Source organism: Bos javanicus, chromosome 22 (genome assembly GCF_032452875.1).
Source record: "Bos javanicus breed banteng chromosome 22, ARS-OSU_banteng_1.0, whole genome shotgun sequence".
NCBI lineage: Eukaryota > Metazoa > Chordata > Mammalia > Artiodactyla > Bovidae > Bos > Bos javanicus.
In genome coordinates, this window is record NC_083889.1 from 5,176,413 (window position 1) to 5,192,263 (window position 15,851).

General features: G+C 47.4%; 1 protein-coding gene across 2 annotated transcripts in view; it reads left to right on the forward strand.

The window, feature by feature from the left end:
• Positions 1 to 15,851, forward strand: part of TGFBR2 (transforming growth factor beta receptor 2) — a 92,441-nt gene that overhangs the window by 37,108 nt on the left and 39,482 nt on the right. For both annotated transcript variants that reach the window (XM_061395725.1, XM_061395726.1), the window contains 2 exons: positions 756 to 924; positions 5,214 to 5,404. In XM_061395725.1, coding sequence (XP_061251709.1) covers positions 756 to 924; positions 5,214 to 5,404 — 360 coding nt within the window. The remainder of the gene's footprint in view (positions 1 to 755; positions 925 to 5,213; positions 5,405 to 15,851) is intronic.

Below are 15,851 nucleotides of genomic sequence, written 5' to 3' on the forward strand. Positions count from 1 at the left end.
AGAGCGGGCAGCCAGTGGTGCTGGGAGGCCAGAGGGCGGAGAGGGGGCAGGCAGCAGAGCCTGGAGCTGGAGCTCACTGGCACTCACGTGTGTGTTGTGTGTGTGTATGTGTGTGTGTTTGTCTGGGAGACACACTTTTATCAGCTGAGTTGGCTCAGGGCAATAGGGAGAAGTCAGAGCCAGGCTTTTGCCAAGAAGAGCATCACCCTGATGCTCTGGTGAGTGTAGGTCAGGAAGGCAGCGGCCAAGTCTGCCCTCTTCCCCAGGGTCTGCTCTGAGCCGGCTGACCCTCTTTGCAGATGCAGCAGCTGTGCTCTGCGTGGCCCCAGTCTGCCCGCCGCCCTCTTGTCAGGCTCCCGCGCCCTCTGTGCCTGCCTCGCTTTTGAACTGCCCTGCCCTGGTCTGTTTTCATCTCCACCCACCAGCTAAACTATCACTTCCTTTAAGAGCACGTGCCGCAGCACCCAGTACCACGTGGTAGGCCGACCTGCCGTCTGTCTCTAGATTGAGCGCGGAGGTTTTGGTGGAAGGAGTGCCTTACGATGGTCGCTGACAGAGGCAAGAAGTTGCCAGGCCTCCCCCAGCCGACCCCACCCCTTGCTGGCTTCCATCACAGCCTTGCGGAGGTGTTGGCAGCCTCTCTCCACGTTCATTCTTAGTGGCCCCGGGTTCATCTGGCATTGCGTCGTATAGGGAATCCGTTGGTAGTGGGCTGCGTTGGCTCACCGTGTGGTGCGTCTCTCTTCTCTTTGCAGTTAACAGCGATATGATGGTCACTGACCACAACGGCGCCATCAAGCTGTCGCAGCTGTGTAAGTTCTGCGACGTGCGGTCGTCCACCTGTGACAACCAGAAGTCCTGCTGGAGCAACTGCAGCATCACGGCCATCTGCGAGAAGCCGGAGGAGGTCTGCGTGGCTGTCTGGTGAGGGTGCCTCTCAATGCTGCTCCCTCCGCCCCTTACAAGCAGTGCGCGTTCGTGCACCTTCGTGGGATGTTCGTGGGATGTGGAGTCACGTGTCTCGTCTCTTCCACATCTGTCCCGTTTCCCCCACTTCAGACCCTCTCTCTCAGTTACGCAGTGTAATTTCTCGAGATACTCTGTACACTTTCAAATACACACACACCCCTTCCTTGCGTCAAGGAGAGGGATTTGCTGCTTGCCAGCCACTTAAGTGACCCCCCCTGGGGACCCTGCAGTGATGCCCAGAGCTCTGTTCTGAGGTGGACTCCTCCCTCTCTCACAGAGATGGATGCTGGGCTGCTGCAAGAGGGACACACTTGTCAGAGATGGAGCAGCGACTCAGGGCGTCAGAACATAACCCGTTCCTTAGTCAGAAGCCTGGCCACCGCAGCACACCACCACTGGCCAGACTCCTCGTCTTTCTCTGGGAGCAGATTCTCTCCTCCCTCCCTTTCCCTTTCTTTCTCTTTCTTCTTCCCTCCCTCATCCTCTCATTTTTGCTACGTACGCACACAAACACACACACAGAGGGAATCATTTGATTAGCACATAGTTATTAACACATATTATGAATTAGAGGTATGAGCCAGAGATTAAAAAAACAGTGATAATTAAGAGAGTCCTCACTTTATATTAAAAAAAGTATACATTTGTTGATGAAACGTAACATTTTGAAGACTTATATGGATGGTTTCAATGTATCAGCTATTGTTTTTTAAAGTAAGCTCTGTATCTCCTGGCTGTTAGCAAATGAGAATATCCACCTGGTTATCTTTGCCTGCTCCTTTGAGCAGGAGTCTCCAAAGACTTTCTCCAGACCATGTGCCCTCAGCCTGGACAATAGATCTGAGAGCCTGGCACATTTCCTTACCTACCGGGGCATGAATCAGGTTCTTAAGAGCTAAAGGAATGTTCACAGCCAAGACCTGTCATGGTGGCTCGCCATTACCTGCCAGCTGCATTGTGTCCAGCTCTGAGCCCTGCTTTTGCAAAAGGGTTTTGACAGAGGTGGTGTTCGAGGAGAGGGACACGTGTGATGGGAGGTCCAGAAGCATGCCAGCCGAGGGCTGGCAGGGGCAGGGAGCCAGGTTAGTCCAGTAAAGAGGACGTGGGCTCTGCGGAGGGAGCGGAAGGGCTCTAGAGTGGGAAATGCAGTAAATAAATGGTTGTGCAGAAGCCTACAAGGCTGGAGAGACGCACAGCTTTTCGAAGGGGGTGGACAGACACACCTGAGCTCAAGGTCAGCTGAGGTGTTCTCTCAGTCGTGGTTTCCTGCCAGTGGAGCAGGTGCCCTTCTCTGGAAGCATCAGACCAAGGTCAAGAGTGGGGGAGTGACCACTGGTCAGGTTCAGGGCAGAAAGCTTCAGATCCCGACCGGGTGACCCCAGGCTCCTCCTCCGTGTCTGTTCTCTGCTCACCTTTGCTTACGTAGCCACTGGGGATGAGAACTTAACTTCTGCACCAAAAGCAGACTTTTTCATTCAGGGGCATTTCCCTACCCCTAGTCCAAGTGCAGGGGGTAGAATGTGAACCGTGCGCTCCTGGCATTGATGCTTTGCTGTCTCTGAAGATAGGAGCATGGGGGCCGCTCTGCCCCCTCCGTGTTTCAGATGTAGAGTAAGCACAGTGAATGTTGTTTCTGCCTGTCTGCAGAAAGACACATCCAGAGGTGAAGAGAGGCGGTGCCAGTGCGGGCGCTCTCCTGTGCACCACCCGCCCCCGCCCTCCAGGGAGGGCCCCGACCCTGCCCTTACCAAGCTGGAGTCGCTCTGCGTCCAGGGACCAGCCGCCTAGGACTGGCTGGTGCAGGGGCCCCAGTGCTTGACCACATCGCCTCAACTTGGGACGGCTCCGATGGGCCCTCACAACCCCCAGGCGCCCAGAGGGCAGCTGAGGCCTCATCGAGAACCCCTTGCCCACTCTGTGCAGATTTGCCCCCTGAAGGGACATTTCCCCAAAGCACCTGCACAGAGCTCTAACAGCCTCAGAGTCTGTGTGCCCGGGCCCTCACACTCAGACACAAGTCTATGTTAGAAGCAGCCGGCGGGGGAATAGAAGACTGCTCTCTGTGATCCATTTCAGTCTTCTTTTCATTCATTCATTTGTTGAATTAACGCCAGTTGTGCACTCTCACCAAGTGAAATGCTTAAGTCCTTTTCAAGGATAGAAATATTTTGGAACCGATATTAATTTGATTACTGTGGTTCTTTTGTCATGGATATTGACAGTCTCTTCAGTTGCAGGACAAAGAAGTCTGTGTTTATTTCCCTGTATTTTTCCTTTCCGTACTTCAGTGAATCCAAAATGTTTTGCACAGTGGGCCCTGTCTGTCCGGGGGGCGCTGTTACAACACTGAGTGGAGGAAGCCCTTAAGGACCTTACGGAGCCTCAAGGTTTTTTTTTTTTTTTATGCATGTCTATATGTAGTGAAGGAAGTGAAGTCTCTCAGTAGCTTCTGACCCTTTGTGACCCCATGGACTGTAGCCTGCCAGCCTCCTCTGTCCATGGGGTTTTGCAGGCAAGAAAACTGGAGTGGGCTGCCATTTCCTTCACCAGGGGATCTTCTCGACCCAGAGACTGAAGTTGGGCCTCCCGCACTGCAGGCAGCTTCTTTACCATCTGAGCTAACAGGGAAGCCCATACATGATTGCGTATATCCATATATGTATGCCCACTCTCGTTTAGATTCTTTCTCCGTATAGGTCATTACAGAGCGCTGAGTCGAGGCCCTGTGCTACTCAGCGGGTCCTCGCTGGTGTCAGTCACGTATAGTAGCGTGTGTACGCAGTCCCCGGTAACACACATGTGTTTTCTGCATCCGTGACTGTGCTTCTGTTTTGCCTCGGGTACTGGGGTTGAGCCCCCTCCCTGCGGTCCCAGTTCTGCAGTTAGCAGCGGTGGAAGGCGAGGGCTCAGAGAGAACCGGCCCAGGGCTCTGGAGCGGCTTTTCTTCGAGCTCCCAGTTTCTTCCTTGTCCCATCCCAGGGCCTCTGGAAGCTTTGCAGAGGAGCAATACCATGCCCTTCCCTGGGAGCCTGGGGGACTCGGCATGCCTTTATTTTGTTACCAAAATCAAACACGGACCCCCCCCAACACAGACAAGCACACACCTGTGTGCTCACCCACCTGTGTTCCCCCCGAGAGCCCTTGAGCTCTCTCCACAGCCCACAACCTATGGGGTAAGGAGGGCCTCTTGTTTCACGGCCACTGTTTTCGTCAAGACCTCCCAGTAACTTGGGGGTTAAGGAGAGGATTTTTTTCTAGTGTGTTTTTCAAAATTATTTTTTAATTTTTATGCAGGTTTTAAAGGTTACCCTCCATTTCCAATGATTAGAAAATACTCCTATATTCCCATCCTTGAGTGTACCTGACACCCAGAAGTTTGTGCCTCCCACTCCCCCCACCTCCTCACTGATTTGTTCTCTTTGTGAATCTGCTTGTGTTCTGTTTTCTTAGATTCCACATATAAGCGATATCATACAGTACTTGTCTTTCTGTGTCTTATTTCATTTAGCATCATTTCCACCAAATCCGTCCACATTGCTGCAAATGGCAAACTTTGGTGGGGGAGCCTCCCGGCTCTCTGCTGAGCTGGGCTCCAAGCGTGCGGTGCACAGGGACACTCAGTTTATGGTGTTGGCACGGAAGGACGCCTTGTGGATCTTTCCCACGTTGCTCTGTATTTTCCCTCACGTCCCTTTCTTCATGCAGGAAACCGCAGTTCTTCATCTAGAAGTTTCTTCTGTCTCCAGCCCCACCAGCTGCTGGCTGGGATGTGCCCTCACTCATGGAGCCCTGGGCCCAGCAAACAAAAAGAGCAGAACCGCAGCCTCTTTGCCAGACACACTCCCTGAGAATAACTTAGCTAGATTCTGTCCAGCAAATTAGGGATGTGTTGGGAGCCTCACAGGGCAGTCAGGAGGGAAGGTTTAGAATCACCCCCAGGACCTAGCCATGTCCTTTTCCCCACACTCTCCCTCTAATGATTGAATGAGTGAATTAAGGCTTTGAGTGTACTTTCCCAACAAGTTAGGCCCCGAGACAACCCTCATGTTATGATCCTAAGTGGGCTCTGAGATAAGCAAAGGGAAAAGTGGAGTGGGTGGGAAGGCATGGGAGATGCTGGGCGAGCTGTCAGAGATGGAACTGTAAGTAACGGGAGGCAGCGCCACTTAGAGATGACATCCTGAGGTTGACACGGCCCAGACCGCCTCCTTGGGGTCACACTCACCTGCCTTCTCTGCACCCAGGAGGAAGAATGATGAGAACATCACGCTGGAGACAGTCTGCCACGACCCCAAGATTGCCTACCATGGATTTGTCCTGGATGATGCTGCTTCTTCAAAGTGTATCATGAAGGAAAGAAAGGGGTCCGGAGAGACTTTCTTCATGTGCTCCTGCAGCTCCGAAGAGTGCAATGACCACATCATCTTCTCCGAAGGTGAGTGTTCCTCTCCCAACAGTCTGCGGGCGCAGGTACGTCCTTCCACGGCTGGTGCTTCGAGCGGGCTCACAGGCCCCCTTACTTGTTGGAAAGAGGGGCTTAAGGGGTGACAGGGTCGGCTCTGGTCTGTATCCAGTCTGGCTCCTGGGAGCCACATTATGATTCTTCACCGAGGTTCTCCAGGCGCAGGGCCTGGAAAGGCAGCAGTGGCATCACCTGAGAACGTGAAGAAGTGTGGGTTCCAGGCCCCAGCCTGGCCGTGGAACCGGAAACTCTGGGTGCACATCCAGCAGTCTGCGTTTAAACAAGCCTTCCGGCTGATTCTGACGCCGCTCAAGTTTGAGAACGGCTGGTCCAGCGGTGAGCGGAAGCTGTGTGATTCGGGAAGAGCCGTGCTTTGAGTCAGCTCAAGTGGTCGTGTGCACACACTCACTCCGTGGATTTGTCTAAAGGGCACTTACCCTTTGTCACTTTTGAGGAGGACTGCGGTGCAGAGGCAGTGAGGATACCCCACACTCGGAGCCCAGCTCAGCCAGTGCCCGCCGGGGAAGTGCAGCAGCTGGCTCAGTGTGGAAGGAGGGCACCCACGTTTCCTTCAGTGTAGAAACATGTTCAGTGATTTTAAGGACAAAGCTAGTATATGTCACTTATCAAATATACAGACAATCCAACAGTATATAACAACTGTAAAATGGAAGACCTTCGCCTGTTCCCTTCCGCCCAGCCCAGCAGATGAGCTGTATCGATGGCCTGTTGGATGCACCCCTGTCTCTGCCTTTCATCCATATTAGCCTTCCTTCCGTCCCCTCTTTCCCTATTCTCTCCCTCTGTCGTTCCTACTTACCTTCCCTCCCTCCATCTGCCCATCCGTCTGTCTGTCCACTGTCCCATCTGTCCATCCGTCTGTCCATCCATGTGTCCATCTGTCTATTCATCCATCCGTCTATTCATCCGTCCATCTGTCTGGCCATCCATCTGTTATTCTGTCCATACATTCACCCACCCATCCATCTGTCTGTCCATCTATCTGTCCATCCATTCATTGTACCCACTCATCCATCTTTCAGTGCAAATAGTTAATCATACTATAAATATTACCTGGCGATAATTTTTTTTCACTCAGCCACTTTTATTCCTTTTCTAAACAAGATAATATATATAGATGTATTGTAACCTGTTAATTGCTGTCTAGAATTGTATAGGCATATCTTCTACAAGTGACTTAACCATTCATTCCCTTGTTGATAGATTGTTTTAGATATCTCCAGTTTTCCACTTAGTGGTACACTGACTATCTTAGTAAAAACATCTTACACATTTGTGCTAATGTTTCTGCAAGAGAGACTTCTAGAAATGAAATTTCTGGATCAGAGATATGCACAGTTTAAATTTGGATAATTCTGTTAAATTGTTCTCATGCCCCTCCCTCAAAGATACATAAGCATATGAATTTCCATCTACTTTCTCCAACACTGGAGATTATGTCTTTTAATTTTTCCAGGCAGTAGTGAAATTAATATTCTTTTGGTTTTAGGATTGTAAATCAGAATAAGGAAAAGTTATTTTAGCCCTCCATAGGTCCAATTCAACAAACAATCCTTTGGGAACCCAGGTGCTGGGCTGGCACACTACCCCTTCTGCCATGTGTGTGCCAGCTACGGGGCACAATGAGCCTCTGCTTTGTGGTGCCCGTGGGCGGGGCAGGCCCCTCTTTCTCTGTGTCCTTTAGCCAGTTTCCCTCCCTTCCTGTTCAGCTTCCTGTCCAAGTGAAGTTCTCAGTGTACAAGGCTCGCATGTGCACTTCGTTAGCACAACACTTTTCAAAATCACTCCCCTCTCCTACTTGTTCCTCCTCCAACCATGCCATTTCGTTTTTTCCTTATGTAATTTAAGTTAGGAGACATGCTGCAACTAGATTTAATCACACTAAAACATGGCAACCCTGGTGACCGGGTTCACCCTGTTAACCTTCCCCAAGTACTTCACCTTTAAAAAGAAGGCCCAGGCTAAGCCAAAAGAATCAATCCCTAATAGTGGAATATCCATTCATATTTACTATCATCTGTGAAACTTTTCTCTCCTTTTGCATTCTGGCTTATCCACAATGGAAGAATTTATTTCTTTCAAAGGTGACAAAAGTTGACAAATGGCTTGAAAATTGGATATATTTTATATGTGTGTGTGTGTACTCCTGTAAGCTCTTAAGGTGTTTATGACTTCAGTTTTCAGTGTATTTCAACTCATGTGATAATCATGGGCACACGTTCATGTTTTCCCTCTTATTCATTATCAGACTGTTTGTTTCCTTGTGAGGTGAGATAATCAGCATAAAGGCAGTTTCTCATTGTACAATTCAAGAAATCCAGCACAGCTGATGACTCAGATATCTGAGTGATTTCAGAGTCTTCTAAAATGCTCAAGGGAGTATGCTTAAAAATAAGTCTTTCCTCTATGGTGAGATATTTTCCTCACCTACAACATCAGGTATTAGAACACTTTGGGATCAATTTCTCTTATTGCCACTATCTCTTCTTTATACTAAACAATGACAACTTAAAAAATTGAAGTATAATTGACCTACAATGTGTTATTAATAATTACTGCTATATAGCAAAGTGACTCAGTTAATCACCCCCCCTCCCCCCCTACACATTCTTTTGTATATATTCTTTTGTGACTGATCATGGGGGATTGAATACAGTTCTCTGTGCTCTACGGTAGGACCTTGTTGTTTATCCGTTCTGTATATAAAAGCATACGTCTGTTAATCCCGACCTCCCAGTCGATACTCTCCCAACCCCTTCTCCCTTGACAACCACCAATCTGTTGCCTGTGTTCATGTTTCTGTTCCATAGATAGCTTCATTTGTGTCCTATTTTAGATTCCACATATATGTGATCTCATACAGTATTGTCTTTCTCTTTCTGACTTAGCACGACCATCTCTAGGTCCATCCAGTTCAGTTTAGTTCAGTCACTCAGTCGTGTCCGACTCTTTGCAACCCCATGAATCGCAGCAGGCCAGGCCTCCCTGTCCATCACCAAATCCCAGAGTTCACTGAAACTCACGTCCATCGAGTTGGTGATGCCATCCAGCCATCTCATACTCTGTCGTCCCCTTCTCCTCCTGCCCCAATCCCTCCCAGCATCAGAGTCTTTTCCAATGAGTCAACTCTTTGCATCAGGTGGCCAAAGTATTGGAGTTTCAGCTTCAGCATCAGTCCTTCCAATGAACACCCAGGACTAATCTCTTTTAGGATGGACTGGTTGGATCTCCTTGCTGTCCAAGGGACTCTCAAGAGTCTTTTCCAACACCACAGTTCAAAAGCATCAATTCTTCAGTGCTCAGCTTTCTTCACAGTCCAACTCTCACATCCATGCATGACCACTGGAAAAACCATAGCCTTGACTAGACGGACCTTTGTTGGCAAAGTAATAATGTCTCTGCTTTTCAATATGCTATCTAGGTAGGTCATAACTTTCCTTCCAAGGAGTAAGTGTCTTTTAATTTCATGGCTGCAGTCACCATCTGCAGTGATTTTCGAGCCCAGAAAAATAAAGTCTGACACTGTTTCCACTGTTTCCCCATCTATTTCCCATGAAGTGATGGGACCAGATGCTATGATCTTAGTTTTCTGAATGTTGAACTTTAAGCCAACTTTTTCACTCTCCTCTTTCACTTTCATCAAGAGGCTTTTTAATTCCTCCTCACTTTCTGCCATAAGGGTGGTGTCATCTGCATATTTGAGGTTATTGATATTTCTCCGGGCAATCTTGATTCCAGTTTGTGCTTCTTCCAGCCCAGCATTTCTCATGATGTACTCTGCATATAAGTTAAATAAACAGGGTGACAATATACAGCCTTGACGTACTCCTTTTCCTATTTGGAACCAGTCTGTTGTTCCATGTCCAGTTCTAACTGTTGCTTCCTGACCTGTATATAGGTTTCTCAAGAGGCAAGTCAAGTGATCTAGTATTCCCATCTCTTGAAGAATTTTCCACAGTTTATTGTGATCCACACAGTCAAAGGCTTAGGCATAGTCAATAAAACAGAAATAGATATTTTTCTGGAGCTCTCTTCCTTTTTCCATGATCCAGCGGATGTTGTCAATCTGATCTCTGGTTCCTCTGCCATTTCTAAAACCAGCTTGAAGATATGGAAGTTCATGGTTCACATATTGCTGAAGCCTGGCTTGGAGAATTTTGAGTATTACTTTACTAGCGTGTGAGATGAGTGCAATTGTGTGGTAGTTTGTGCATTCTTTGGCATTGCCTTTCTTTGGGATTAGAATGAAAACTGACCTTTTCCAGTCCTGTGGCCACTGCTGAGTTTTCCAAATTTGCTGGTGTATTGAGTGCAGCACCTTCACAGCATCATCTTCCAGGATTTGAAATAGCTCAACTGGAATTCCATTACCTCTACTAGCTTTGTTCATAGTGATGCTTTCTAAGGCTCACTTGACTTCACATTCCAGGATATCTGGCTCCAGGTGAGTGATCAAACCATTGTGATTATCTTGGTCGTGAAGATCTTTTTTATACAGTTCTTCTGTGTATTCTTGCTACCTCTTCTTAATATCTTCTAATATCTTCTGCTTCTGTTAGGTCCATACCATTTCTGTCCTTTCTCGAGCCCATCTTTGCATGAAATGTTCCCTTGGTATCTCTAATTTTCTTGAAGAGATCTGTAGTCTTGCCCATTCTGTTGGTTTCCTCTGTTTCTTTGCATTGATCACTGAGGAAGGCTTTCTTATCTCTCCTTGCTATTCTTTGGAACTCTGCATCCAGGGTGCTGCAAATGGTATTATTCATTATTTTTTATGGATGAGTAAAACTCATTTATATATGTGTACCACCTCTTTATCCATTCATGTGTTGATGGACGTTTTGGTAACATTGCCAAACTAATCAGTCAACCCAAGAAGGATACAGTTGATCTTAAACCTGGTCATTTAGAAATGAGCTAAGTAAGGTTTACTGAGTCCTTTCGTGTGACAGAATTCCCCAATGAAATGGAAGTGTTTTTCCATAGTGATAGTGAAGACATTTGTGTGTGTGTTTGTGTGTACTCCACAGACTTTGTGCCAGCATGGAGCTCCACGTAGAGAAGGTGAGGTGCCTTTTCAGGAATATTTCTTTGGTTTTTATGATAATGTTCACGTTACTTTTTCTGTGGAATTGTAACCATACTATTGCCTAAAGCAGGAAAATATGTAGGAATGCCTTCAGGATGCATTTCACAAGATGCTGTTCTGAACTGGATCTCCAAGGGAGCTGTTGGGTAGCCTGAGGAACCCTGGACAAGGAGTTCAGTTCAGTTGCTCAGTCGTGTCCGACTCTTTGCGACCCCATGGACTGCAGCACGCCAGGCCTCCCTGTCCATCACCAACTCCCGGAGTTCACTCAGACTCACGTCCATCGAGTCAGTGATGCCATCCAGCCATCTCATCCTCTGTCATCCCCTTCTCCTCCTGCCTCCAATGCCTCCCAGCATCAGAGTCTTTTCCAATGAGTCAACTCTTCACATGAGGTGGATAAAGTACTAGAGTTTCAGCTTCAGCATCATTCCCTCCAAAGAAATCCCAGGGCCGATCTCCTTTAGAATGGACAAGGAGTAGAGAGGCATTAAAGGGGTTCGCCTGCATCATTTTGCTCCTCAAGTGTCTATTATGTTCATCTGTGGGGGTAAGAAGGTAACTCATGGCAGGTTGAAGGAGGCGTGCCTCTGCCCTACTTCCAGCCCCTGTGGCTGGATCCCTGGCCATCTCATTCTCCTCCTGACTTAGAGCTGAACTTCTGGAAATGGAAAGGCCCCTTGGCCATGCGGGAAAGGGCATTAGCAGTAACCTCAAGCCTGGACTCTGAAAAGTTTGGTTTCAGGGCCTGAGGCCCACCCCCTTCTTAACTGGCGTGCAGCATGCCCGGAAGCCAGGCTGTGAAAATTCCTGGAGCAGCAGTAGCAGTGGCCTCTCTCAGGGTAGGAGCCTGGTGTGGCCGGTCTGCCTGTGCTGACTGCGTTCAGGCACACTGCTTTGTGTCCTACAGGCATAACCTTTTTGACATCATACTGTACCAATTTTTCAAATTTACTCAGGTATATTTACCAAATAAAGTTGTACGTATTTAAAGTGTACATCACGGTGACTTGATACACATATACTTTGTGAAAGGATTTCCACTCCCCACCCCTCCACCTAGGCAATTCACATATCCATCACCTCACATATTTGTCTTGTGTATGAGATCATTTAAGTTCTACTCTCTTAGTAAATTTCAGTTGTACAATAATGTTATCACCTGTAGTCACCATGTTTTACACCAGATCCTCAGTACTCACTCATCTTAGAGCTGACAGTTTGTACCCTTTTAACAACCTCTCCCTATTCCCCCATCCTCCAGCCCATGGCAACCACCATTGTTTTTTTTTTTTGGCTGACGTTTTCACATTTATTTTGCTTATGTTAAATGTGTGTATTCTTGGATTCAATTGGACCTAAATTTATTTCTAACGTGGTTAAAAAGCACTAACTATAACACTGCAATTTACAACCATTTTTCTGTTTTTATGAGTTAGCTTTTTTTTTTTTTTTTAAGATTCCACATGTAAATTACACCACGAGGTACTTTTCTTTCTGTCTGGCTTATTTCTTTTTTTTTTTTTTTTGTCTGGCTTATTTCATTTCGCATAATGTCCTCAAAGTCTGTCTGTAATGTTACAAACGGCAGGATTCCCGTCTTTTTCGTGGCTGAATACTACTCCATTGTATATACACACCACATCTTTATTCATGCATCCCTTAACGGACACGTGGGTTGCTTCCATGTCTTGCTGATTATTAATGATGCTGCAGTGAATATGGGAGTACAGGTATCTCATTGAGATCCTGTTTCTATTCCTTTGGATAAATACCCAGGAGTGGAATTGCTGGATCAAATGGAAATTCTGTTTTTCTTGTTTTGAGGAACCTCCGTACTGTTCTCCACAGTGACTGCACCAGTTTACATTCCCATCAACAGTGCAGGGGGTTCCCTTCTCCTCACGTTCTTGCCAGCATTTGTCATCTCAGTCCTTTTTAGGGTCATAACTTTTTTTATGCTGAAATGAAGCCCATGCAGTTAGCTCGTCTAAACTTTTCATTTTACCCACAAAGAAATGGGTTTTTAGAGAGTGATGTAAATTTCCCAAGATTTCACAGGTGGGTCTCCACCTTTTGTCTGTGGGAGAGTTGGATAATTTGGTCTGTTTTTGAGGGAATACCATCAACCTCCCATGTTTGGGGGGTTGCTTGTTAACAACTGCCTCACCCCCTGCAAGGCTGTGGATACACACCTGGTCACTGAACTGCATCCAGACTTCCCATTCAGCCAGTCCGAGGCAGGCAGCTCAACCAGACGCTGTATCGTTCATGGGCTTGTGAGAGGACTGATTTTTACAAATGATGACTAGTGGGATGCTCATCTTTTGAGACGATCGTGGTCTCCCCAGTGAGATTTCTCGGTTCAGATCCCAGCTAAGCCATTTATAAGTGGTTTGTCCTTGGATGAAACAGTTGCAGTTTTCCCCTCCGAAACATGGGGATAGAAAACAGTGCTCACTTTGAATAGGATTTCTGTGAGGATAAACGTGTTTATTCATGTGTGGAACGTAGAATAAGGCCTGGCAGAGAGCAAGTATGCCATACGTTCTGGCTGTAAAGAGTCACTGCTGTTTCCTTTGATCCATTTGGATCTTGTCTTTGGATTTAGCCAGAGGAGTGAGGCGCTTTGTACCAACGTCGTGTTGCGTTCTCCTTCCAGAAAATTCCTTCAATACGTGTATAGGTATTGTCCATCATCAGCAGCAGCCCTGGGAATCAGAGGAAATCTGTCAAGAACGCTGTTGAGGAAACTATTCTCTGCATTGTCACCTTGCTGAGGAAGCCGGCAGAAATTTCTCTCAGCTCTCTGCCTTGGAAAGATTATTCCCTTCTTGAGGGTATATTTGCTTCTGATCTTCAGGACAGCTTGAAGCATAGAGAGCTTCAGATAGAGCAGGGATCAGCAAACTTCTTTGCTAAAGGACCAGTTCCTGATTATTTGGGGCTTCACAGGCCAGAGAGTCTCTGTTGCAGCCACAGGCAGTATGTAAACAAGTTGGACACGGCTGTGTTCCAATAAAACTTTATTTACAAAACACGGCTTTGGGCCAGCCCCTGATGTGGATATCATGTTTTACTGTATTTCTCCCTACAGTGCTGACTACCAGAAAAGCTTGAGGCATGCTCTGGCAAGTATGTTGGCGTGGACTTTGTGGACTGACATCACCCGTTTGCCAGTTTTCCTACATCTACTGTCCATTTGTCTTGGTTCCAGCTCCCATTCTTAATTTCTCTTGGCCTTTCCCCTGACTGCATCTATCTCTAGGTTGCATGAGATTTTATATTTTTATAGGATGGAACTGTCAGTAAATACGTCAGTTATATCTAATTAACTTAGGAACCGGGGCTCTAGAAACCACTCTGACTCAGAGTTCACCAGATGTGGTTAAACAGCGATGCAGCCTCCACGCAGCGACGTGAGTGCCGACGGCCGCCCGCGAGCTGCCTGCAGGCCCCGAGGTACCCCAGAGGCCGAGCGCAAGGGGCAGGGGCTCCTGGTAGCCACAGTCTCCTTCTCTCCTCTCATTGTTGTCGAGTTTCTTTTAAATGAAAACAGACTCTTTGGTTTGCAAGCCTAAAGCTGGCAGGAAGACAGATGACTTTTTTTTTTTTTTTACAGTATCAGACACGCGGTTTCCTGTCTCTGTTTAACTTGCTAGCAGATCATCTCAGCCAGCTGGGTCCCCGTGGACCTGTGTGACCTTAATCCTGTCGCTTCCCGCCACCCAGCAGACCCACTCTGGGTGTGGACCACGCGCCTTGCGCGCTCTGTGGACGCGTCTTGGTTTGTGAGGCAGGGAGCGCTGGGACGTGCTGCCTCCTTCCTCTCCAGTCCCACTTTGCGTTCCTTCTGCTCCAGCATGCAGGGGCTGGTTCCGTGGGGAAGTGCTGAGTTTCTGCCGGTAAAGCAGCAGCAGCAGAATGCTGGTGCCGGGCGGCCCTGGGTGTGCTGCTGCCCGTGAGCGCGCTCTCGCCACTCAAAATAGCCGGCTCGCCAGCTGGGCCTTTTTGTTTCAAGGAAAACAAAGCAGATTTACTTTCTGGTCTCAAAGCAAAAGGAAAAATATAAGTGTGGAAAGCCGGTGGAGAAAAGTTGTTAGATGAGAAAGACAATTATGGATTGAAGTTCCATGTCTCGTTCCTGGGAAAAGAAATCAGTTATTTGAGGTGATGACTCAGTGCTGAAGGAGCCTTGGGTCATGAATGACTTAGAAGCACCCCCCCCTCCCCTGAATCCCCGAGTACAGCCCTTGTCTGGTGAAGGAGATGATAAAGATTGTACGTGCCGGAGGGTACGGTGACTCAGTCCAGTGAGGCTTAGCGTGTATTTGAAGTGTCTTCAGGCAAAGCAACTGGCTTCTGTAGGTTTTTTTTCCCTTTTCCCTAAGCAGCAAAGTAAACAAAGATGGTTTGAGGCCATGTGTGGTTGCCGGCTGTGAATATTTCTACCCTGGAGCCTCATTCTGACGTGAATCACAGCCGAGTGGAATCCATTAAGGACACAGTCTGTCTCGAATCCCAGCCCCTGGATGTGAGTGACCAGTGAGATGCTTGGGCCAGTGGGGCTGGCCTTGTTACAAGTCTCTCCTCTCACAGCCACCGCCTCGTGTTCTGTAAACAACACACAGATGGGTGATGGTGAAAAGGGTCCAGGAGACTGTTTGCTTCTTTCCAAGTACCCCAATGTCCCACCAGTGGAAAAACACTGGAGTTAGCTAGCCACTGGGAAACTGACCCTCATTTCCGCCCGTTCTGAACCCCAGAGGCTGTATTTACCTCTAGTTGGACATCTGGCTGACTGGTTTTTTGGAAAACCTTTTCTGATCCTCAAATAACTCTTGCTCGTTGCTAATTATGTAAAATTTCAATGTTCACAGCAATAATTATGCCTTACAAAAGCTAATATTAACTTTTAAAGAAACAATACATATTTGCTTCTCTACTTTAAAAAATATATATACACCTCTGTCGCTGGCTCCAGTGTCAGGAACAATGGATCCTACAAGCAGTGATTAAAATTCTTTTCACAACTTCTTTTTTTCTGGGGTTGTATCCTAGCCTCCTGTCAGGCTGAGGTCGGTCTCGGCCTTGGCTACACATTGGAAACACCTGAGAAGCTTTAAAAAAATGACTCATTAACTGGGTCTTAGCCCTGCAGTTTCGGACTTAATTGGTCTGGGGCCTGGTGTCAGGATTAAAACAAAAAACAAAAAACCCAGCTCACCAAGATATTCTGATATGCAGCCAGTGTTGGAAACCACTGAATTCAAGACAGTTTGTTCTGCCAAAGGGATTTATGTTTTTCAT